This window comes from Geotrypetes seraphini, chromosome 1 (assembly GCF_902459505.1).
Source record: "Geotrypetes seraphini chromosome 1, aGeoSer1.1, whole genome shotgun sequence".
NCBI classification, from domain to species: domain Eukaryota; kingdom Metazoa; phylum Chordata; class Amphibia; order Gymnophiona; family Dermophiidae; genus Geotrypetes; species Geotrypetes seraphini.
The window spans coordinates 539,229,372-539,255,517 of record NC_047084.1 but is presented as its reverse complement, the minus strand read 5'-3'; the positions used below and the strand labels follow the sequence as shown (position 1 = coordinate 539,255,517).

Here is a 26,146-nt window from a genome sequence, read left to right as displayed (position 1 = left end):
CCTGGGATGGGCTCCGCGATCGACTCGCGTTGCCTTCCTGATTGACCGGTCGATCGTGATCGACATATTGGGCACCCCTGGTCTAGAGAATGTTTGAACTTCCAGAAACTTTAGAGTTGTTTTGCTAAAACTGGACTGGGGAAGCAATATGACTAAATATTGAAATATGACTAAGACTGACTGGTGAAGAAAATCAGGCAGCACCTTGATAAGTGAGGAAAGGAATGAAAACAATGATGGCTGCTGCTTGAAACTTGTGCTGTAACAGGCTCCAGTTGTAAAATAAGCTTCCCTGTGTTGATCGCCTGACCAGTGTTCAGCTCTGTCTTTGTACTTCACTCCCAACCCAGTAATGACCACTCCACTTGGGTATACACATGCTTAACATTTAGGCAGGAGCACTTACATCAGCCATGGAGCTGATGTGTTAGCACCTAAGTGCTGCAGATACTTGCCCAACCTCCACTTCCTTGCAAATATATGCTATGTAAATTAAATGGGTATTTGAAGAATAGCATTAGGCAGTTTGCTGGCATATACATGTGTAAGAGTGGATGTTTGTATTTGCTAGTATTTCAGGAGAGGACAAAGAAGCAGACCAGCAAATAATAGCTGGGGGTTCATTTTAAATATGCTTTTATTTACTGATCTGTTTCTTGTCTTCTGCTGCAAGTGTTTTAGATCATTGCCTCTTGATGTTCTGTATACTAGTATTTTAAACATTTACATATGTAACATATACCTAAATGTTAATGCCTAGTTTATAGTCTTGCCAAGATAATGTGTAAGAAATTTCTATCCAGTAAACTGTCATATTATGACCAAATCAATCTTACATTTGCAGAAGAATATCTACAATTGAATTTTGATAAGAAAGTGTTCACTGTCTCTGCAATTATGCATCCTAGTACGTACCTGAATAAAATTCTGCTTGGTAGTCAGCAAGGAAGCCTGCAGTTGTGGAATATAAAGTCCAAGTAAGAAATCTTAATTCTTAATGAGTTAAACCTAGCCCAGCAGAGCTCATATATATATAAATTTGTGATCCTGTGAGGCTATTTTTAAAGAGAATGTATAATGGTTTTTGGAGGTAAGAGGACAGTAATATTGAAATAACAGCTCTATTGGCCTTCTGAGAACCAAACATTCAGATTCTGCCATACACAAAAAACTATGCCATTGTTGCATTTTGTAGTACAATAGAATCTCAGTTAACCAGTACTCTCACCCAACTGGTAAAAAATTGCCAGTTAAAAAAAAGTCCCTTAAAACTACCCTCCCTCAAGCCCCGAAGTAGTTGAAGCAGCAGCGATCCTGAGCCGCAAAACCCCCTCCCTCCTGTCAAGCTGTTATTTCACTTGGAGCAGAGAATCAATTAAGGTTTCCTTGTAAATGTTTTGTAACCTATCAGGGTAATAGTTATATTTATAGATATATTTTTTATGAACCTGCTCAATTGCAATTTTTTTTCTTGTGGGTAAGGGGATTTCTATGGCAGCCCTTAGTGAGCCATAGTAGTTAGGTTCTAGAATATAGAATGCTTCAGATGTCTGCTTTTTTCCTAGGTTAATTTGTTAGTTGTATCCATTTCCTATGGAATTTTCCCTTGTTTCTCCCATTATTTGTGGACTATAAATAATTATATGTAGGCCTGTAAAATGCTGGCCTACATTTAAGGTATCTACTAAAAATAGGCGCAATTCTGGGCAGACCTGTCATTTTTTTAGGGTCTGTATTAGCGATCTGATTCTGGCATGCAGTGTTAGACCATCGATCGGCTGGCTTGTTTTAATATTAATGACCTCGTTTGCATGCCAGAATTGGAAAATGTATGACCGTATGGAAAACCACACGGTGAGCCGTTTTGAAAATCAGGTTGGCAAATTCAGTCATCGGTACATGATCGGAGTATTTAGAACCCTTATTTATTTCACAAGGGCCAATTTCGGCAGGAATCTCCTCCTTCATTTAAGTTACCTCAGGTGACCTTCCCCCCTGTTCTGGAAATACAGAGGCAAGGTATGTCAGGGACCCCTGCTGGGGCAGGGAGTCCATTGGGGCCGCCGGAGGTCTTTCCCCCTGAATTTATGTTAGCACTTTGTAAAGCTTATGTGCTGGTGGCAGGAGGTTCCGTGTTTACTCCGGGGGTCTTGGGAGGAGGGTGGAGTTACCCCTCGACGTCTTCCCTGGTGCGGCCCCACACAGTGGCGGTTTTGCCCCCTCTACTCCTCTCTCATCCAAACGCCCGATCGTCTCTTGAGATGAGGATTTTTTCCCAGATGAGCACGAGGTGATTGAGGACCTGGACCCTTGGGGAGAATTCCAGGATCCTCTTGGACCGGATTCTGCTGGCAAGGGGTTCGAGCACCCCCCAGCCGACGAAGATGCATCTGTGGTACACATTTTTCAGCGAGACGAGCTCCATGAGTTAATCCTTCAGGTCTCCTCGGTTTTGCACTTTGAGGACCCCATGTCAGAGCCCCCACGTACAGTGAACCCCTAGCTTAAGGAGATTCACTCTGCTTCCCGCTCTTTTCCTTTGCTTCAGGATATTCAGGACATCATGCTCACACAGTGGCAGGTGCCAGAAACCCCTTTTCACTTTGCACGCTCCAAGGCCCGCATGTATCCCATTCCAGAAGGGGATAGGGATACTCTGAAGTCGCCTGTAGTGGATGCGGTGGTCTCAACCATCTCTAAGCGGCATACCATGCCTGTTGAGGGTGATGTGGCATTGAAGGACCCGGAGGAGCGTAAGTTGGGAGTCCCTCCTTAAACAGAGTCTTGATGTGACAGCTCTGTCGGTCCAGGCGGCTAAGTGCAGCGGGCTGCTGGCTCGAGCATGTTTTCATTGGGCCCAGCATGTACTTGATGATAAATCTGAGAATTGGGACTTGCTAAGGCAAGAAGTTGCCAAAATTGAATTGGGTGCTTCTTATCTCTTGGATGCCATGTATGACCTCTCATGCTTCTGCCAAGTCTCTGGCCTTAGGAGTGCCGTACCTTGTCACTTTGCGCTTGGTCAGTGGATTCGGCGTCCAAAGCTAAGTTGACAAAGTTTCCTTTTAAAGGATCTTTCTTGTTTGGTGAGGACCTGGACAAGTTGGTTCAGACTCTCACTGATTCTAAAGTACTTCATTTGCCTGAGGATAGGTGTAGGCCGCTGGCTCAAGGTGGCGCTGCTCATGAGCGTGGGCGAGATTATGATGGGAGCTCAAGGCAGCCATTTCCTATGAGCAATCTGCACAGGAAGATCGCTCCTGCCCCGAAAACCCGCTAGACCACCATGTAAGGCTTAAGGGGGGGCTTACAGGGCTTAAAATAGCTGGGGGGAAGCGGGGGTTAGGGGCAGAACCGGCCCGAATGTTATTTGCGGGTTTTTTTAATATTCAAGGGCCGGCTCTGCCCCTAACCCCTGTGGATACGGAGGGAGAAGTGTAATGTTAAATGCTGCAAGTTTTTGTGCAGTAAAACCATTCTTTGATCCAGCCTATGTATAAAAAAAGATCCTTACTTCCTGGTTCTTGCTTATAATGCTACAGCTCCATGCTGATTAGTAGTCTGAATGCTGCACAGCACCCGACTAGTAAGTCTTTATTATTCCTTGGTTTTTACTATTTAAGCCTTTTTACATTTTGTCATCCTGGAGTCTTTGGAAATGCTTTGAAGTTTAAATGGCTTTTAACATATGCTAGAGTAGCTTTTTGAGATTTGTGATTATATTTTAAGCCACTTTCATGAATCAGCCCCCAGAAGTAGTCTCTCATCAGATTCTCATTATATTGTCCTTGGTAGTGGTGTTCGAAGTCCAGTGTATCCTGGTGGAAATGCTCACCTTGTTTCTCTGAATATGCTCCCATGTTCTCGAATGTCTCAAGATGAGCATCAAGGACATGGACTATGAAAGACATCCTACAGCCTATTTTACTATAATTCTTCAGCAAATTCTCAACCAACTTGTAAGGTTTGAAGGTCAGGTCCCCCTCAAGGTGAGGTGGTAGGGGGTTACGTGAGAGGCGCCCTTACAAACGCCAGGTCCCAGGTTCAGTTCCCTCACAGAAGATTCACCAGGAGTAGAATCAAATAAGAAACACAGCCAGAGGTGATTGCATAAAGAATATATTATAGAAATAGGCTTACAGAAAAGCAATATTCATAAGTATTACAATTAAGCATTACAATTAATGAGAGAGCAAAGCAGTTTCCCTGCCTTACAGAGTTCAGAGGAAAAGAGAGACATAGAAGCCTGAAGTTCCAGGGAGATCCAGAGAGAGATTGAGAAAGGGGGATGGGGTGATGGTCTAAGCTTCAGATTCCATAGATAAAGAGAAGGATAGACAGAGAAAGAGATAGATGTGTGATGCAGAGAGGAGGCTTTTATAGCTTGGAATCTTATTCTGAATATAGAAACTCCTGTATTTCCCATTATCTTTCTGTTTAGAAATTGTAAACTGTTTGAAACAAAGGTTAGTTTAATTGATAAGGAGGGTGTGATACTTGCAGGCATGGTTTATGGGATTAGTCTCTGGCTTCTTTGTCCCATTCAAGCAGCCTATCTTCTTGATAAACAATCCAGTCTGGCTGGATGATTAATGTATGTGAATTCTGTGCAGGAGCACAGAATTCTGCATCAACATTCCAGAGTCAGATTGATATAATTTCCCATAGACCTTTGCTGACATTAGTTATGCCAGCTGAAAATGCTGATTGTTAGCAATAACTATGCTGACACAACTCACATAGTTTTCAGCCTTGTTATTGCCCAGGAAGCCCCAAACCACTGCAACAAAGATGTTCTAAGTCACTTTCTCCTTCCTAGTTAGCTTCTTTGGAAATTCCTTGCACTCCAGAATCTTCTTTATCTGTGACCCTATGAGGACACCAGCTTTACCCTGTGCCTCAAACAGATTAGGGAAGATGTCTTTAAGGTTGCTGCCAAGGCTGCGTCAACAACATTCACCAGCCATCTGTGATACTGGTCAGAAATTTTGGCTGGTCTGGCCTTCTTTGATGATGGACTAAGCAATAAAGTAAAGTCCAAGATGGTGGCAAACCTTCAGCTTCCATGATCCACAAGTTTGATGAAATGTCTCAACTGCCCTCCCGAGTTACTTGGTTCCATCCGCCTGGCATCGTATAACAAAGGGAAGTTATATAGTCTTTGGTGTTCATGACATAAATGGACAAGAAAAGACTCAACAATTTCTGGTTAAATATCCTTCAAACTGGAGAGATGAACCAAACTACTAGTATTTGAAGCAGTCAGCATCATCAGTGACTGTAGTCAATGACTCCGCTGAACGAGTAATTACCTTAATGCAGCAGTATGATTCGTCTCACAAAGAATGAGGAGCAGAAGCAGCTTTTTCGCCTTGTTGCTCAGTACAAAAGGACCTATCCAACTTTCTTCAAAACACACTGATGAATACTGACTGAATGTAGGACTACCATTCAGTGTTTGCTTATAACAAACATTTTCTATTTTCTGTGGAATAATGACGTTAATTACCAGTCATCACTGAACATTGAACAGTGCATAATAAATCATTAGGCCAACAAGCCTATTTTCAGCTGTAAGTAACAGTATATATTTTAACTTCTTTCCATGTCTATATGTTCACAATTCAGGTTTGGATGAAAAATTAATATAAATTCTGTACTTGCATTTTTTGTATTAAATTAAATATCATTGAGCGTCCTCTAAATGTTCACCAAAAGGTAATTTGGCTCAATTAACAGTGGCCAGACATAGAACAAAAATAGACTTGTGGAGGTCATATACCATGAATTTGATTTTTTTTTGGGGGGGACTATAATGTGTATATATGTGTGTGTGTAATATAAAATACACACACACATAAACATATGCAGTCATGTAAAAAAATTAGGTTCTTTCTTAAGAAATGTTCACATATCTATGTCAAATCTTTTTTATTTATCTCTGGAAAAGAAAGTGATTGCAGGTAAACAATAAAAATTTTCCTTGATTTACTCATGAAACAAAAGATATCCACAAAAATGTGTATTTTAACTGAGGAATAAATTAGGCCACCCCCACATATCCTCCCACTTAAAGTGGCTTAAATCACACAGAGGTATCACATCAGGTGCACATGATTAGAACATCGTTACTCAGCATTTTGAAGGAGTTTTGCCCTACTTAAACCTCAGACTGCTACTGTGAGAGTGAACACCATGGTGAGATCAAAAGAGTTGTCTGAGGCCTTCAGAAAGAAGATTGTAGCAGCTTATAAGTCTGGTAAGGGATTTAGAAAGATCTCGAAAGAATTTGACATTACTCATTCCACAGTCTGGAAAATAGTGTACAAGTGAATGACTTTCCAAATAACTGCCAACGAGCCCAGGTCTGGCCGTCCAAGCAAATTAACCCCCAGAGCAGAGCGCAAGATACTAAAAAGTCTCCAAAAACCTTAAAATGTCATCACAGAACCTACAGCAGGCTCTTGCTACTGTTGATATGAAAGTGTATGCCTCCACAATCAGAAAGAGACTGCACAAATTTAACTTGCATGGGAGGAAACCTGTGCTCTGAGAGAAACATCAAGGCCAGACTGAAGTTTACCAGAGAGAATGTAGACAAACACCAGGACTTCAGGAATAGTGTTCTATGGACAGATGAGTCTAAAATTGAAAAGCAGACATGTTTGGTGTACACCGAATACAGCATACCATCTGTGAAGCATGGAGGTGGAAGTATCATGATTTGTGGATGTTTTGCTGCAGCAGGACCTGGCCAGCTCACCATCATAGAATCCACCATGAATTCTACAGTGTATCAGAGAATGCTTGAGGAACACATGAGACCATCTGTACAAAAATTAAAGCTGAAGCTGAACTGGTCCTTGCAACACGACAGTGACCCAAAACATTCCAGTGAATCCACCAAGGACTGGCTGAAAACTAAGAAATGGAGAGCCCTAGAGTGGCCGAATCAAAGCCCTGATCTTAATCCTATTGAGATGTTGTGAGGTGATTTGAAACAGGCTGTACATGCAAGAAATCCCTCAAACATCTCACAGCTGAAAGAATTCATTGAGGAGTGGGCCAAACTTTCCTCAGACCGACGTCAGGGACTGGTAGATGGCTACAAGAAGCGCCTCACTGCAGTTATTTCAGCCAAAGGGACTAACACTAGCTATTAGGTTTAGGGTGTCCTAATTTATTCCTCAGTTAGAATACACATTTTTGTGGATATCTTTTGTTTCATGAGTAAATCGAAGAACATTTTTGTTGTTTACCTGCAATTACATCACTTTCTTTTCCAGAGATTAAAAAAAAAAGATTTTACATTGATATGTGAACATTTCTTAAGAAAGAACTGAATATTTCATGGGACATTATTATTTTTTTGTAATTTAACCACTGTGGTGATTTTGTTAAAAGCAGAATGCTTTGTTATGACTTTCTAAAATTGTTTCTTCTTTTTGATAGTAAACTTTTATACACATGCCAAGGATGGGGCTCAGGCGTAACAGCACTTCAGCAGGTAAGCTCTATACTACTGGACTGTTGAAAGGCATCTAGTATAACAAGGAGTTTATAGTTGTTACTGTAGACTGAGATTTACCCCCCACTTTTTTACTAAGCTGCGGTACAGGTTTCTACCATGGCCTGGAGCACTAAATGCTCTGACACTCATAGAATTTCTTTCTTCATTGCTCCTGTTCAGCGTTTTAGTTTAAACTGCTTAAGATGAAATGCAGTTTGGTGATGACTTGGTGCAGTGGTTAAAGCTACAGCCTCAGCACCTTGGGGTTATGGGTTCAAACCCATGCTGCTCCTTGTGACCCTGGGCAAGTCACTTAATCCCCACATTGCCCCAGGTACACTAGATAGATTTTGAGCCCACTGGGACAGACAGGGAAAAATGTTTGAGTACCTGAGTTCTCCTGGGAGAATGATATAGAAAATTAGATAAATCAATAAAAATTATATAAAAACTGCTTACTGTTCTGACAAGTACTGATAAGTTTTGCAAATTGTTTTGCCATAATAATATGCCTATAATATACTCTTGTACATGTATTTTTGTCTTACTAATTATACATGTTCTAGATCAGGGCCCTTGTTAACCCTTATTACCAATGTTGTAAAGAATATGAAGAACACTTAGGCACAAATCATAAATAAGTTAGGCTATAACCAATAATTAATTATGTGACCCAAATGTTCCTAGAAAAGGATCTTGCTCTATTACTTGCAAGTAACAAGTCCCTTTCTTAAGTCTGACAGGCTTTTTATCCTGTTTCAGGGTTCACACAAAGATTCGGTGGCTTCTAAGGCATCTGTAGCATAGAGAATAAAGCTGACAATTGAAGTGGCTTATATAGTTAGGCACATGACTGTCCCAGAGAGAATTCAAGCTTATTCAATGTGGGCACAAGTGGCGTTATGGGGGGAGGCTCAGGCTCTTTCTGTTTCTCTGGAATATATCTGCAGGGCGGTAATATGGTCATTGCTCCATTCTTCTGTGAAGCATGATAAGCTGAATGCCCTGGCTTGGGAAAGGGAATGGGTCTTGCTATACTGCCTTTCTGTGGTTACAATCAAAGTGGCGAGTCAGCATTTGGCAAGGCAGTCAATCAGGGAACCTCACCTTCCCCTGTCCAATGAGGAATTGCTCTGGTACTTCCCACTAGTATTGACACGGCTAGCTTGGTTAAAAGGAAGAAGAAATTTAATCATACCTGTTAATTTCCTTTCCTTCAGAACCCTATTAAACGAGTTCAGTACCTGTCCTGGAAGACTGTGGTGCTTGGGATTCTAGGGGAATTTGATTTGCTTCTCTCTGTCATTAGTATCTGAACCATAAAAAGCTAATTAATGTGCTTTGCAGAGGTTTTCCTAATGGAATTACTTATGTCTAGGTTCCAAGCTGCATGAAGGATTTCAGCAAGCACCAGCCCATATGCCATGTCACTGAAATAGTTAAGAACATAAGAATAGCCTTACTGGGTCAGACCAATAGTCCATCAAGCCCTGTAGCCCATTCCCACAGTGGTCAATCCAGGTCACTAGTACCTGGCCAAAACTCAAGGAGTAGCAATGTTCCATGCTACCGATACAGGGCAAGCAGTTGCTTCCCCCATGCTTTTCTCAATAACAGACTATGGACTTTTCCTCCAGAAAATTGTCCAAACCTTTCTTAAAACCAGCTACACTATCTGCTCTTACCACATCCTCTAGCAACACGTTCCAGAGCTTAACTATTCTCTGAGTGAAAAAAAATTCCTCCTGTTGGTTTTAAAAGTATTTCTCTGTAACTTCATCGAGTGTCCCCTAGTCTTTGTAATTTTTGATGGAGTGAAAAATTGATCCACTTGTACCCATTCTACTCCACTCAGGATTTTGTAGACTTCAATCATATCTCCCCTCAGCCATCTCTTTTCCAAGCTGAAGAGCCCTAACCATTTTAATCTTTCCTCATACGAGAGGAGTTCCATCCCCTTTACAATCTTGATTGCTCCACTTTGAACCTTTTCTAGCACCACTCTATCTTTCCTGAGATAAGGAGACCAGAATTGAACACAATTCTCCAAATGAGGTTGCACCATGGAGCGATACAGGGGCATTATAATATTCTTAGTCTTGTTAACCATCCCTTTTTTAATAATTCCTAGCATCCTGTTTGCTTTTTTGGCTGCCGCCGCACATTGGGTGGAAGGTTTCATCGTATTGTCCAGATCCTTTTCTTGGGCGCTAATCTCAAGCATCCCCAAACCATGACACTTCCACCTCCATGCGTCACAGCTGGTATGAGGTTCTTTTATCTTATTGTCCAGATCCTTTTCTTGGGTGCTGATCCCTAAGGTTGACCCTAGCATCCAGTAATTGTGATTCAGGTTATACTTCCCAATGTGCATCACTTTGTATTTGTCCACATTAAATTTCATCTGCCATTTGAGCTTGGTTACCTCCATCTGTTAGTCAGGAAGGGACATAGCCTGCTGATATGAACTGGTGTAGCAGGAGTTAGATAAAGGAAATTACCATGTGTGAAAAGATTTCTTCTTCTTTTCCATAATTATTGAAATTTAGTCACTTAAGAATTGTAAACTAAATGGCAGTATTTGAAGATATTATTGTTTTGCAGGCTCCAGCACTGGATGTAGTTGCAATAGGTCTTGTATCTGGTCAAATTATTGTACATAACATCAAGTTTAATGAAACACTGATGAAATTTCAACAAGACTGGGGTCCCATCACGTCAGTTTCTTTCCGAACAGGTAAGTTTCACCAGTGAGATTCGTGTAAAGCAGTTGAGGTTCCTAATCATAGCAAGCATAAAGTTATGCCACAAGAAGGAAGAAAGTTTTATGAATACTACAAAATAAAAAAGAAAATTCTTGGATTGTTTATAAAGTAGTTCGACTTTAATGTTTAAGCTATAGTGTTACCAAAACAGATATTTCTGATTTGTTCTGGTTTTCATTTTGTCTCTGAAAAGATATTGTGACCTGTTTTTTCCATTTGTTCCTACTTAACTATTCTCGCCATTGTGACTTGAAGTAGATTTTGGTACCCCATCAATGATCCGTGCTAGTGCTGTATAGATGGATCACATTACTAAGTGATAAGATTGTGTATATGAATAATGGAAGAACTTACTTCAGGAGGGAAATTAATATTTAAAAAAAATTCTAGCCCATGCCATCCACTGTTCTGGGGAAGAATATAAGAATGTGCATAAAATCCACATACACTAATAAAACAATACTGATCTCATAAACATCACATACAGTAGGAACACCAATCTACATTTAGTAATACTATAATAAAACACACATATATGGATAACATAGTAGATAATGGCAGATAGTCTTTTATGATCCATCCAGTATGCCCAATGAAGATAAACTAATAAGCCAACCAAAAAGCAAGAAGGGTCTCCAGGAAGTAGAGAAAAACACAGGGACAAATTTGTTCCCGTCCTCATAGGAACTTAACTTCCCCCCCGTCACCCCCCCCAGATCTGTTGCTGTTCTGTCCCATTCCTGTAAGCACTGCCATAACTACACAAGCCGCAAACAACGTATGATTTTAAAGTGTTTGAGGCTTGTGCAGTTGAGGACAGCGCTTATAATGGGGCAGGGATAGGAAAAGAACTCGCAGGGATGGGAAGTGAAAATGAGTTTCCGCAGAGACGGGAAAAATTTCTCCCCGTGTCATTCTCTACTAGGAAGTGTGGCTCCTGGCCTTTTTGCTCTCGGGCAAAGAAGGAAGACAAGATCCTAAAATGCCTGGATGTCTGAAGAGGAAGTCTTCATTATTTAGAGATGACAAATGAGTTTTGCCTGTCTGATCATTTCTTCGTGCTCCTGGGTGCAGCATGACGAGGCAGTCAGCATCAAAGGCAACAATTTCAAGATGGATTTGACTTGCAATTTCTTCGACCTATATCAGGAGTGGAAAACAGTCTCTTATGGGAGTAAAGGCACATGTCACCAGAGGGTGGCGTCGTACTGGGCAGAGGCTAGAAGTTTGTAGGGCAGCCACATGGTCTCACCTCCACACTTTTCACCAAGTTTTACAGGGTGAATGTAGCAGTCAGAAGGAATGCAAAGTTTGGTTATGTGGTACTGGCAGCAAGCTCACTTGTACCTCCCTAGGCACTGGGGACTGCTTTGGTACATCCCGTTGGTCAAGTCTGATATTAAGAACATAAGAATAGCCTACTGGGTCAGACCAATGGTCCATCTAGCCCAGTAGCCTGTCTTCACTGTTCCACTAGAATGAAAGATTAGGTTCTTACCTTTTGGTAATCTTCTTTCTTGTAAACAGGACCCGTCCTGTCAGTTCATTAGCCTGCTTTCTGGCTCGGACATGTCTAGAGGATCAGATGTCTTGTTAACTTCCACTGTCCCTTAAGGTCAGGGAGGAGAAGAATGTATTACAGTAGTGTAAACTTTACAAATTGAGTAACTTTTGAATTGCTGATGCAGATAGTGCACAAGCTTCATTTTTCCTTGTTATGCATTGCAAAATGTTTTAATTAATGCTGTTTTTGTTGAGCATAACAGACTTGTGTTATCTCAGTGAGAAACCCGCATCCCCTCTCTTTTTGTACCCACTCTAGGGCTAACTCACTACTTTGATACAGACTGAGAAACTTTTGAGAGGAGGAGTAGCTGAAGAATATGTACATTAAAAACTATATGATGGCCTCCTGGCCATTCAAGCAGCCAAACTAGACAACCAAATCGCCAATCTACTGACATCATCCTTCGACTACAAGACTTTTAGAAAATAAATAAAGACCATACTCTTCAAGAAAACTCTGAAAAAAGAAATAATACCGCAAGTCTCAAACTCCACCTCTCACTAAAGCCAACTACCTCAAACAAATAACCTTACCCATTTCTCACTCTTTTTGAAAATGACAATTTTTTTTTGTAAGTTCTTGTTCTTGGATAATTCTTTTGTAATCTGACTTGAACTGCAAGATAATGGCGGAATAGAAATCCCTAATGTAATGTAATGTAATTAAGCTCTCTACAGACTTCACAGTAAAGGAGGGTAAATACTTGTTTGTCAAGACAGATATTCTTTAGCACTCTCCAGATCGGTAGAGGTTAAATCTTACAAGTGGGTATATATCTCATCATGACCAGCAGGTGGAGACTGAAACAAAACTGTGGAATGGTACATAAGATATTCCTTCCCCTATTCCTATCAGTCTTCTTTCAGTCTCCAGCAGTGTGAGTGAGCTGTACCCATATCCCTTGGTAGGGCTGTTGAAATTTGTTTAGGTTTTCTAGTTCCTGTTTTTGGCTGGATTGAGCTTGTGTGAGCCCTGTTTGGGGGTCCGTCTGACCTCAGGGGTGTCAAACCCAGCGGGTCTTGTGTTGGGTCTCTTTCCCCCGTTTCCTCCACCTCCCCACACTTTTTTAGAGGAGCCTCAGCAGTCAGTCTTGCCCTCTAATTCAAGAAAGGCATATTGCTTTGAGAGCCTGTGGAATCTGTAATGTAACAAAAAAAAAAATCCTGAGGTTGTGCTGGTCTGAAGGGTTGCTTTCCCTTTAACTATGCTGTAAATTACTGTATTTTGTGACCAACTGGCACTTTTATTCTAGCTAGGTCGCATATGGAGCAATTGAGCACTTCTCAGAAGAAGAGGTGCACAATTTGGTCCAGACGCGAGGCACTCGCGGCCGGCCTGAAAACAGCTGTTCAGGCCGGTGCGTTGTGGGGCCCTGTGGGCAGTGGCTGCAGGTGTCCAGGGCTCCCCAACCTTAATGCCTTGCGAGTCAGCAGGGAGCAGTGGGGAAGCCCAGTCTTCCCCCACCAGCCCCAGAGGGATTCCCTCTCAGCTGATTTTTGTTAACAGCTGATGCCAGCTTACCTGTTTTAGCGGCTGGGTTAGTTCAGGCTTCCCAGCTGCTATAGGCCCTGGAGGGGTTATTTTTGGCGGGAACTTTGCTATTTTCACAGACAGGCCCCTCCATTTTGTCTGCAACCTCAGGTGACCTTCCCCCTGTATTGGAAAAACAGGGGCAGGTTTCAGCTGGGTTCCCTGCTGTGGCAGGGAGTCCCATGGGACCCCTGGAGGGTTTTTTCCCTGATTTGATTTTTTCTTTGTGCAGAGCTTATTTTCAGGCAGTTGGGGGTCCCATGTGTGCCCTGGGGGGTTTTCGAGGGGAAGGGAGGGGTCCCTCCGCACCCCTTGTGGCTTTGCCTCCCTCATCTCCTTTGGCGTCCCCTCTTCCTCAGCCCTCGTCCAAGTGCCCGCAGATGGCTGGGTTGCGGATTGGTGGTCAGAGGAGAGTGTTGGCCTGGATGAGGACCTGAACCCTTTTTGGGAATTCCAGGGTCCTCCCGAGAGGGCGGCCGCTGGCGGCGGGACATTGGGTTTCCCGCCTTCCGACAACCAGGCATCCGTGGTGCACTTTTTTCAGAGGGATGAACCACCAGACCTGATTTAGCAGGTCTCATTGGTGCTGTATTTTGAAGGAGCGCCACCGGAGAACCCGCATGTGGGGGGACACTCTTCTTAGGGGGATATTGTACTGGTGCAGTGGAATACGCTGGAGGTGCCGTTTCGGTTAGCGCGCGCCATTGCTCGTTTGTATCCCATCCTGAAGGGAGATAGGGCTACTTTAAAGTCGCCAGTGGTGGATGCGGTGGTCTCAGCGATTTCTAAGTGGCATACCGTGCCTGTTGAGAGCGGTTCTGCCTTACGGGACTCTGACGAGCATAAGTTGAAGACAATTCTTAAGCAGAATTTTGATGTTTCTGCCTTGGGGGTTCCGGCGGCTATTTGTGGGGGGCTGGTGGCTCGCGCTGTGTTTCGGTGGGCCGAGCGTGTCCTGAATCGTGAGTCTGATGACTGGTCCTTAGTGGATCAGGAAGTGGCAAAGATTGAGATGGCTGCCTTGTTCCTCTCAGATGCTCGCTATGATTTGATGTGGAGATTTCAACCTGCCGGATGCGGACTGGAATGTTCCGTCTGCAGAATCGGAAAGAAGTAGGGAGATTGTGGATGCCTTTCAAGAGGCTCTGCTCAGAGAAATGGTGACGGAATCCACAAGGGAAAAAGCGATATTGGATCTGGTCCTCACAAATGGGGAGAGTATCTCTAATGTTCGAGTGGGTGCTCACCTGGGAAGTAGCGATCATCAAACGGTTTGGTTTGATATAACGGCTAAAGTGGAGAGCGGCCGCACGATACTTAAAGTCCTAGATTTCAAATGTACGGACTTTAATGCAATGGGAGAGTACCTGAAGAAAGAGCTGTTAGGATGGGAGGACATAAGAGAAGTGGAAAGACAGTGGTCTAAGCTGAAAAGAGCGATAAAAATGGCTACGGACCTTTATGTGAAGAAAATCAATAAAAGCAAGAGAAAAAGGAAGCCGATATGGTTCTCCAACCTAGTGGCTGAGAAAATAAAGGCAAAAGAGTTGGCGTTCGTGAAATATAAAAAAAATCAAGAAGAGGAGAGCAGAAAGGACTACAGGGTGAAACTGAAAGAAGCCAAGAGAGAGATACGTCTGGCGAAAGCACAGGCGGAAGAACAAATAGCTAAAAATGTAAAAAAGGGAGACAAAAATTTTTTCAGATATATTAGTGAAAGGAGGAAGATGAAAAATGGAATTGCTAGGCTAAAAGATGCTGGGAACCAATATGTGGAAAGTGATGAGGAGAAAGCGAATGTGCTAAACAAATACTTCTGTTCTGTGTTCACAGAAGAAAATCCTGGAGAAGGACTGAGATTGTCTAGCAAAGTTACATGAGAAAATGGAGTAGATTCTGCGCCGTTCACGGAGGAGGGTGTTTATGAGCAACTTGAAAAACTGAAGGTGGACAAAGCGATGGGACCAGACAGGATCCATCCCAGGATACTAAGGAAGCTCAGAGAGGTTCTGGCGAGTCCTATTAAAGACTTGTTCAACAAATCTCTGGAGACGGGAGTGATTCCTGGGGATTGGAGGAGAGCGGATGTGGTCCCTATTCATAAAAGTGGTCACAGGGATGAAGCAGGAAACTACAGGCCAGTGAGCCTCACTTCAGTTGTTGGAAAAATAATGGAAGTTTTGCTGAAAGAAAGGATAGTGTACTTCCTTGAATCTAATGGGTTACAGGATCCGAGGCAACATGGCTTTACAAAAGGTAAATCGTGCCAAACAAACCTGATTGAATTTTTTGATTGGGTGACCAGAGAGCTGGATCGAGGACATATGCTAGATGTAATTTACTTGGATTTCAGCAAAGCCTTTGATACAGTTCCTCATAGGAGGCTGTTGAACAAACTTGAAGGGCTGAAGTTAGGACCCAAAGTGGTGAACTGGGTCAGAAACTGGCTGTCGGACAGACGCCAGAGGGTGGTGGTTAATGGAAGTCGCTCGAAGGAAGGAAAGGTGAGTAGTGGAGTCCCTCAGGGATCAGTGCTGGGGCCAATCCTGTTCAATATGTTTGTGAGTGACATTGCTGAAGAGATAGAAGGAAAAGTGTGCCTTTTTGCAGATGATACCAAGATTTGTAACAGAGTAGACACCGAAGAGGGAGTAGAAAATATGAAAAAGGATCTGCAAAAGTTAGAGGAATGATCTAATGCCTGGCAACTAAAATTCAATGCAAAGAAATGCAGAGTAATGCATTTGGGGATTAATAATAGGAAGGAACCGTATATGCTGGGAGAAGAGAAGCTGATATGCACGGACGGGGAGAGGGACCATGGGGTGATAGTGTCCGAAGATCTAAAGGTGAAAAAACAGTGTGACAAGGCAGTGGCTGCTGCCAGAAAGATGCTGGGCTGTATAAAAAGAGGCGTAGTCAGTAGAAGGAAGAAGGTGTTGATGCCCCTGTATAGGTCATTGGTAAGGCCCCACTTGGAGTATTGTGTTCAATTTTGGAGACCGTATCTGGTGAAGGACGTAAGAAGACTTGAGGTGGTCCAGAGGAGGGCGACGAAAATGATAGGAGGCTTGCACCAGAAGACGTATGAGGAGAGACTGGAAGCCCTGAATATGTATACCCTAGAGGAAAGGAGAGACAGGGGAGATATGATTCAGACGTTCAAATACTTGAAGGGTATTAACATAGAACAAAATCTTTTCCAGAGAAAGGAAAATGGTAAAACCAGAGGACATAATTTGAGGTTGAGGGGTGGTAGATTCAGGGGCAATGTTAGAAAATTCTACTTTACGAAGAGGGTAGTGGATGCCTGGAATGCGCTCCGGAGAGAGGTGGTGGAGAGTAAAACTGTGACTGAGTTCAAAGAAGCGTGGGATGAACACAAAGGATCTAGAATCAGAAAATAAGATTAAATATTGAACTAAGGCCAGTACTGGGCAGACTTGCACAGTCTGTGTCTGTATATGGCCGTTTGGTGGAGGATGGGCTGGGGAGGGCTTCAATGGCTGGGAGGGTGTAGATGGGCTAGAGTAAGTCTTAACAGAGATTTCGGCAGTTGGAACCCAAGCACAGTACAGGGTAAAGCTTTGGATTCTTGCCAAGAAATAGCTAAGAAGAAAAAATTAAAAAAATTTAAATTGAATCAGGTTGGGCAGACTGGATGGACCATTCGGGTCTTTATCTGCCGTCATCTACTATGTTATTATGGATGTCAGCTAAGTCTATGGCTTTTGGAGTGGCCGCGCGACGTACCTTGTGGCTTTGCGCTTGGTCGGCGGACAACGTGTCCAAATCTAAACTTACCAAATTTACCTTTTGGGGGTCTTTTTTGTTTGGAGAGGACTTAGATAATTTGGTTCAGACTCTGACGAACTCTAAGGTGCCTCGCCTGCCTGAGGACTTATTCCCTCCGTGGCCATTAGTGGGCAGAGTTCTTCTCCTCACATCATTTGCCATCCAGGTGTCGTGGTTCTTGTGGCTCTGGATTGGCTTCGTCATCTGTGATATGCGGATCTGGTGCGGCATCTGGTGGTGGATCCTCTTCCTCTGCCTCTCTTGGACAACCTTCTGATGCAGGGTCCCATTCCCATGTTTGATCCGGGTTCCTTCTGTCTTATGGCTTTGCTCTTGAAAGGGGTCGTTAAGTAAGAAGGGATATTCAGATAAAGTGATCTCCACTCTCTTGGGGTCCTGGAGGCTTTCTACCTCTTGGGCTTATGTGAGGGTTTGGCGTATATTTGAGGAGTGGTGTGCTGTGTGTGGAGTGGTCTCTTTTTGCACTTCCCTGCCTAACATCTTAAGAGTTCTTGCAGGATGGCCTGGATAGGGGACTGGCTTGATTTTCTCTCCGGGTTCAGCTTGCGGCCTTGTCAGCCTTTCGTGGGTTGTTGACAGGTCAGCATTTAACTGCCATTCCTGATGTGAATCACTTCTTGCTCAAGCCTCCCACATGACCCTCTGTTCCATCTTGGGATCTGAATCTAATTCTTTCAGTGCTAGTTCGTTCTCCCTTTGAACCATTGGGCGCCTGCTCTTTGAAGGACCTAACTCTTAAAGTGGTCTTCTTGGTGGCCATTACTTCTGCTAGATGTGTTTCCGAGCTGCAGGCTTTCTCTTGTAGGGCTCCCTTCTCGGGTTGTCTTGAGGCCTGTTCCTTCCTTTCTGCCAAAGGTAGTTTCTCCTTTTCATGTCAATCAGGCAGTGGTCCTCCCGGTGTTGGGTAGTCAGGAGGGCTCTTCTGAGCAGAAGCAGTTGCGCAAGTTAGATGTTGGTTGGGTTCTTCGCTCTTATGTGCAGAGGACCCAGGAGATCAGGAAGTCAGATCATCTCTTTGTCCTTCTAGCGGGTCCTCGTTTGGGGGATGGCACTTCTAAGGCTACTATTGCGTGCTGGATCAAGGAGACTATTGCTTTAGAGTATCTACTTCAGAAAAAGCCTGTTCCAGAATTTCTCAAGGCTCAATCCACTCGGGGTCAGGCAGCTTCTTGGGCTGAGTCTTCGCTCGTGCCTCCAGTGGACATTTGTCTGGCTGCGGTTTGGTCTTCCTTGCATTAATTTGTCAGACACTATCGGGTAGATGTTCAGGCGCGTCGGGATGCGGTATTCAGTGAGCATGTTCTGGTGTCGGCCCTTCGGGGTTCCCACCTATGATGGGAACTGCTTTGGTATGTCCCACTTGTAAGATTTAACCTCTGCCAGTCTGGAGAGTGCTAAAGAAGGAGAAATTAGGTTCTTACCTGCTAATTTACTTTCTTTTAGCTTCTCCAGACCGATAGAGACCCCCACCTTGTCTATTATTGTGTTGTAGCTTTTGCGCGGGCAGTTTTTGTTTTTTGCTGCGTTTTCTAGTATTTTTGTAGGGCCGGAAAGAATTGAAGAACAGCGGCTGTGGCTCAGCTGGCTTAGCTGGCGAGCTATGGGGACCTTTTTTTTCTAGGATCTCTCCTCTGCATTTTCCAACAGCATTTGGGTATGTTAGTTATTACTCCTGTTCGAAGTATTGTTTTTTTCTGTTTCCAGTTCTTAGTTCTGCATGGCTATTCGGCAGACTGATAGAAAGAAGGGTAGGTATCATAGTTTTGTTTCAGTCTCCACCTGCTGGTCATGAAGAGATATATACCCACTTATAAGATTTAACCTCTAACCTCTACCAGTCTGGAGAAGCTAAAAGAAAGTAAATTAGCAGGTAAGAACCTAATTTCTCCTTCCTGTTTTCAAGAAAGAAGATTAGTGTCAGCATCTATGAGACAAACTTGGTTCTTTTTATTACATAGAGCTTTTTGGACCCCAGTTCGTTTACAAAAGTTGGATAGCTCTAAATCTAATAGATGCTGGCACTGTAATCTAGAAGTGGGGACATTGGATATTCTAATTTTTTATTGCCCCTGCATTAGGAATTTTTGGAATTCAATTTGGTCTCAAATAAATTGCTTATTGGAAAATCATGTGGAAATATCATATGTTACTGTTCTGTTCGGTATGTCTATGAGGAAAAAAAGTCAATTATCAGCACATAACAATAAGCTTTTGATGATAATGACGGGTGTTGCTATGCAACATATTACTAACAACTGGAAAAATTATAGTAATCTCAATTATACGTTTTGGTGGAATTTCCTGTTTCATATTTACAAGATGGAAAGAGCAATTGCAATACAGAAAGGAAGTTATAAAATTTTTTTAAAGATATGGAGACTGATGGTTGATTTTTGTAGTGAATAGGCATCATTTTTCTTTGATAATATACATAAGGGGGGTGGGGGGATTGGAAGATAAGATGTAGCGAAATTGAAATTGTGAAGGAATATGATAGTTTTAATGATTGTATAGAAAGATGGGAGGGGGAGGGTTTTTAATTAATTTACATATTAAGAATATAATGTATGATGTTCAAGTGTTATATGATAGTATTTCATGTTGTTCTTTTTGTGCACTTGATGTAAGTTTGAAAAAGAATAAAGAAAGAAATTTAAAAAAAAAGAAAGAAAGAAGATTAGCAAAGGTGAGAACCTAATCTTCCATTACTGGCTTGTCAGTTTATGGCAGGGATCTCAAAGTCCTTCCTTGAGGGCAGCAATCCAGTCAGGTTTTCAAGATTTCCCCAATGAATATGAATTGAAAGCAGTGCAGGCACATAGATCTCATGCATATTCATTAGGGAAATCCTGAAAACCTGACTGGATTGCGGCCCTCAAGGAGGGACTTTGAGACCCCTGGTTTATGGCATATCATTTAAAAGATGTGGAGTTGAAAAATTTGTTAAGTACTGTCTTTTCATTATTTCTAATGAGCAGATATAACTGGGTTTTTCTTCCTGACTGTGTGATTACAGATGGACATCCAGTTATGGCCACTGGTAGTCCTGATGGACACATTGGACTGTGGGATCTAGAAGAGAAAAAACTGATTGGTCAAATGCGGGATGCCCATTCTACAGCAATTTCTGGCCTGACTTTTGTTCATGGAGAGCCACTTCTTATCACAAATGGTGCAGATAATGCCATAAGGGTATGTTATATTACTTCCTTCTGTCTTCAAACAAATATTATTGCCCTGAATTAGTGGTATTTTTAAAATGAATTTTAATATTTATTCAGTTTACAAATTAATACACAAATATACACTTGATAAAGAAAAGCACGGTACAAAATACAGAGAAAAATAAAAATGTATAATGAGAAAATAATGGTGCTACACAGACCACAATTGAGGGGAAAACCAATTGTTGGTTATGTGTTGGATGGCAACCCCTGTCATAACTAATAAAAGCTTGTTGTTCTCTGATGATATTTGACTCTTTTTCCTCATCATCATGCCAAATAGCACTGTATCGTAAGAGAGTGCCACATGATTTTCCAATAATGTATTTACTTGAGACCATATTGAATTCCAAAATATCTTAATATAGGGACAAAAATAAAGTAGGCATGGATGTTATTTAAAAATTCCATCCTAGAAATCCAGACTAGATATATTCCATGCATTAAAAAAGGAGGAAGAAAGACCAAATGGCAGCCGGCATGGTTAATGAGAGAGATAAAGGAAGCTATTGAAGCTAAAAGAGAATCCTTCAGAATGTGGAAGAAGGATCTGACAGAAAATAATTGTAAACAACACAAGGAATGTCAAGTCAAATGCAAGGCGCTAATAAGGAAGGCAAAGAGAGATCTTGAAAAGAAGATTGCGCTGGAAGCAAAAACACACAGTAAAAACTTTTTTAGGTATATAAAAAGCAAGAAGCCGGGAAGAGAATCGGTTGGACTTCGAAACGAAGGATAAAAGGGGCTCTCAGGAAAAACAAGGACATAGCGGAGGGATTAAATGAATTCTTTGCCTTGGACTTCACTGAGGAAGATGTGGGGGAGATATTAAATTCTGATGAATCGGAGAAACTCATACAAATCTCTTTAACACTGGATGATGTAAGGGTCAGTTTGATAAATTGAACAGTAGCAAATTGCCTAGACCGAATGGTATACATCCCAGAGTGCTGATAGAATTGAAAAATGAACTTGCAGAGCTATTGTTAGTAATTTGTAATTTTTCTTTAAAAATCAGGATAGTAATGGAAGAATGGAGGGTGGCCAATGAGACGCTGATTTTTAAAAAGGGTTCCAGAGGTGATCCAGGAAATTATAGACCAGCGAGTCTGACGTTGGTGCCGGGCAAAATGGTAAAGACTATTATTATAAAGAACAAAATGATAGAACATATACATAAACATGGATTAATGAGAGAGAGCCAACATGGTTTTAGTCAAGGGAAAGCTTGCCTCACCGATCTACTACATTTTGTTAAAGGGGTGAATGAACATGTGGATAAAGGTGAACCTGTTGAGATTGTGTATTTGGATTTTCAAATGGCATTTGACAAAGTACCTCATGAAAGAGTTCTGAGGAAATTAGAAAGTCATGGGATAGGAGGTAATGTCCTTTTATGGATTGAGAACTGGTTGAAAGACAGAAAACAGATTGGTTATGGTTGGAATGGCAACTCATCTCCTCTGAGATTATATCATGTTCTAAGTATCAAGCTACCTAGATTATATAAAGACAATAGAATTTTAGTAGATACCTGGCAGACACTAAAATGTGTGAATAATTTAACACCTATTCCAATTCATAAATCAACCTGTCAGTCCCTTTGGCTGAACTCTAAGATTCAAATTGGCAGGTTTAAGGTCATCTGGAAACACTGGATGAAGGCAGGTATACACACTTTGGATGATATTATATCAGATGGTAAGCTGCTTGACTTTTCATGATTTCAATACAAATTTGGTCTTAATAAATCACAAAATTATAGATGGTTGCAGTTGAAGCAGGCCATTCAGGAGGGGTTCCCTGAATGGAAAAATCTTGAAAATCAATATAGCTTGCCGGTCTTATGTTTTCAGGCGGACTTCCTGGGACACCAGGATGCTGAGTGGTATAAATTAATATCTGGATTTTTCTGGTCTGCGTGACATTTGGAGCATTGAGATAAAGCATCAAATTATTGCATCTCAATGGCCACGAATTTAGGCTTGGAGGATGAGGTGTTCGGCATCGGCATCTATGAGACAAACTTGTTTTTTCTTGTTACATAAAGCATTTTGGACCCCAGTTCATTTACAGAAATTAGATAGCTCTAAGTCTAATAGATGCTGGCACTGTCATCTTGAAGATGAGACATTAGATCATTTACTAATCTATTGTCCATTGATACGTAGCTTTTGGAAATCCATTTGGGGGTCAAATGAATAATTTACTGGAAAATCCGGTGGCATTATATGATACTGTGTTATTTGGTACATTAATGAGGGCTAAGAGCCAAATATCTTCTAATAATAATAAACTTTTACTCATTATGAGAGGGGTTGCCATACAGCATATTATGAAAAACTGGAAAAATTGGGACCGGCTGAGTTATAATTTTTGGTGGAATTCTTTATGCCACATCTTTAAAATGGAGCGTGTAATAGCCATACAACAGGGGGCATTTAAAGAAATTTAAGGATGTTTGGGAACCATTAGCAAAATATTGTAAAGAATGAATATTACTTTTTCCCTTTGAACATACACATCCAACTTGGGGGTGGGGTGGGTGGGAATACTTTGTTTCTTATGTTTAAAGATAATTGTTGGGTATGTGTAGGGGGGAGGGATATTTGATGTGAACTAGACTTTGGTAGAATATTAAGTGATGTTAGTGTAAAATAATTTTATTTTCTATTGCACTTATTGAAAGTTTTAAAAACGAATAAAGAATTAAAAAAGAAAGACAGAAAACAGAGAGTGGGTTTAAATGGTCAATATTCTCAATGGAGAAGGGTAAATAGTGGGGTTCAATGATATACGCAGGACACAGAGAGATCAATCTAAATACTATCACTGCGGACCAGCAAGGATAAGAGGAATGAATCATTTGAACAGCTGATTGAACTTGATAACTGAACAATCATCATCCTTGCCAGAGCTAGGTTTTTTGAATTATAGCTTTAACAGAACGCCAGGCAGGAGAGAGAGAAGGGCCAATGAGGTTGTTTCCCTTTCTAGTGCGGCTGTATAGTTAACTGGCTGGCAGCGCACGGGGATCTGAGGCCACTCCCCTTATAGAATATAGAATAAGTATTGATTAGTCAGAGACAAGTGTAGATAAAGAACACTCACCACCGGTCTCCTTTTTTAGTGATAGTAAATAGTGGGGTTCCCCAGGGGTCTGTGCTGGGACTGCTACTTTTTAACATATTTATCGATGATCTAGAGATGGGAATAACTAGTGAGATAATTAAATTTCCTAGCCATAATATTTTTGGAAACAGTAAACATGCAGCTCACATATACCCTTTCCACTCCACTCTTTATTTTATAGACCTCTATCATGTCACCCCTGAGCCATCTCTTCTCCAAGTTGCTTTAGTTGTTCCTCCTAGGAAAGTCATCCCATCCCTTTTATCATTTTTGTCACTTTTCTCTTTACCTTTTCTAATTCCACTTTTTTGAGATATTGCAGCAAGAACTGCACACAGTATTCAAGGTGCGGCAATACCATAGAGCAATACAAGGGCATTATAACATTTTAATCTTTGTTTTCCATTCCTTTCCTGATAATTCCTAATGTTCTATTTGTTTTCTTAGCAGCTGCTGCACATTGAGCTGAGGGTATCAACGTATCCTCTACAATGACACCTAGATCCTTTTCCTGGGCAGTGACTCCTAACACAGAACCCAGCATCACATAGCTATAGTTCAGGTTCCTCTTTCCCACATCACTTTGCACTTGCTCACATTAAACATCATCTGTCATTTTGACACCCAGTCTTCCAGTCTTAGAAGGTCCTCTTGCGATTTAACAACTTTGTGTCATCAGCAAACATGCGATGAAGCTACTAAGTAGATTTAAAACAAACTGGAGAAAATATTTCTTCACACAACATGTAATTAAACTCTGGAATTCGTTTCCAGAGAATGTGGTAAAATCTGTTAGCGGAGTTAAAAAAAGGTTTGGATAATTTCCTAAAAGAGAAGTCTATAGGCCATTATTTAGATGACTTGGAGAAATCAACTGCTTATTCCTAGGATAAGCAGCATAGAATCTGTTTTGCTACTTGGGATCTGGCTTGGTGCTTAGGACCTGGGTTGGCCATTGTTGGAAAAAGGATACTAGGCTTGATGGACCTTCGGTCTGTCCCAGTATGGCAATTCTTATGTACTTTGCACGCAGTTTTTAGACCTGTCTCTGGCCTCTTGTATACATGTTTTATCTGTTTGCTGACAGGAAATCTGACAACAAAGACAAAAATAACTACTTGTGCTGTCAGCATCTGGTTCTTCCAAATATCTACCAAAGGTTGTTTTTTGTTGTTGTTGTTTCATTTCTGAAGCTTCTAGTTTCAATGTAATCGCATAATGTGGTGGTGATAATGAAATGCCATGCAGGCAGTAACAAATATTTTATCATGCAGAGTTATTTCTATGATACATATATTCTGTAACAATATACAGAGTTGATTGCGTTTACACTCTTTAGTAACTTTTTTCTTAGCTTTCATCAGAGCCATTGTCATTTTGTCCAAAACAGTGGTTTGAGTTTACAAGTTCTTCATTTGTGTTTTCCTAAACAGATGTGGATCTTTGATGGCCCTGGAGATTCTGGTCGTTTGCTAATGGTCCGAATGGGACACAGTGCGCCACCAACAAAAATCAGATACCATGGACAAAATGGATATCAGATTCTCAGTGCTGGTAATTTTTCTTATTCGCCAAGTGAGGAAAAGGAACAATGTGATGCCATATATTAAATAAATTCTCCTTCTTTGACTTTGTGTGCTTTCTCTATTTTATTACAGGCCTAGATGGAACCTTACAGTCTTTCTCCACTGTACATGAAAGATACAATAAAAATTTAGGACGTGGTAAGTAAGATTTTATTTTAAATGTTGTATCATAAAACAGTTCCAAACAATAAATTATATATTGTTGTCCACACCTGTGTAGCTAGCATTCCACATAAAGTCACATAGCAGTTGTAGACATTGCAAAACACAGCCATTAGTTGCCCCTCCTAACATCCGTAAGTATGTTATCCCAGGACAAGCAGGCAGCACATTCTCAACATATCCCAGGACAAGCAGGCAGCATATTCTCAACACATACCCGCCTAGCGCAGGGCGCATCTCCTCAGTTCTTAGTTTTCCGCGGAGCCGAGAAGTCCGTCTTTGACTCTCTGCGTTTAACTTAGTTACTTTGTGCCTTCTCTGAACCGCGGTTTGTATTTTTTTCCTCACAAATCGCTGTTCTTATTTTATTTTTTTCATTTTTAGTCTAAAAAAAAAAATTTTTTTTCCATCTTCCGTCCATTTGCCGGGACAGGCCGCTCGGCCGCAGCCCGAAGGCTTCGATCTTGCGGCGGCTATTTTTACTTCTATATCCCGGCCCGTCACGGGCTTCAAGAAGTGTAGCAAGTGTCAGCGTGCGATTTCTCTTACGGACCCACACCGTCGCTGCCTCAAGTGCCTTGGGCCGAAACATCATCTGAAGTCGTGCCTGCGCTGTGCTACGCTTCAACCTCGAGCCTTCAACCGTCGTCGTATTTTGATGGATAAGCTCTTCGAGATGGATTTTTCTTCTGATCCCTCGACTTCAAAGGCGACCTCAGCCTCGACTCCGATCGAAGTCCCTCCTGCTTCTACTGCTTCCACCTCGAGCTTCATCAGACCTTCATTGTTTGCAGCGGCTCTTTTTTCGACGACATCTCTGTATCTTCCCCTGTTTCCTCAGGTCAGATAGCTCA

The 26,146-nt window shown here is 41.8% G+C and overlaps 1 protein-coding gene across 1 annotated transcript in view; it reads left to right on the top strand.

The window, feature by feature from the left end:
• Positions 1–26,146, top strand: part of WDR36 (WD repeat domain 36) — a 194,970-nt gene that overhangs the window by 32,437 nt on the left and 136,387 nt on the right. The window contains exons 5-10 of the mRNA XM_033929130.1: positions 845–977; positions 7,453–7,507; positions 10,115–10,247; positions 20,205–20,380; positions 24,978–25,098; positions 25,203–25,268. Of these exons, the coding sequence (XP_033785021.1) occupies positions 845–977; positions 7,453–7,507; positions 10,115–10,247; positions 20,205–20,380; positions 24,978–25,098; positions 25,203–25,268 (684 nt within the window). The remainder of the gene's footprint in view (positions 1–844; positions 978–7,452; positions 7,508–10,114; positions 10,248–20,204; positions 20,381–24,977; positions 25,099–25,202; positions 25,269–26,146) is intronic.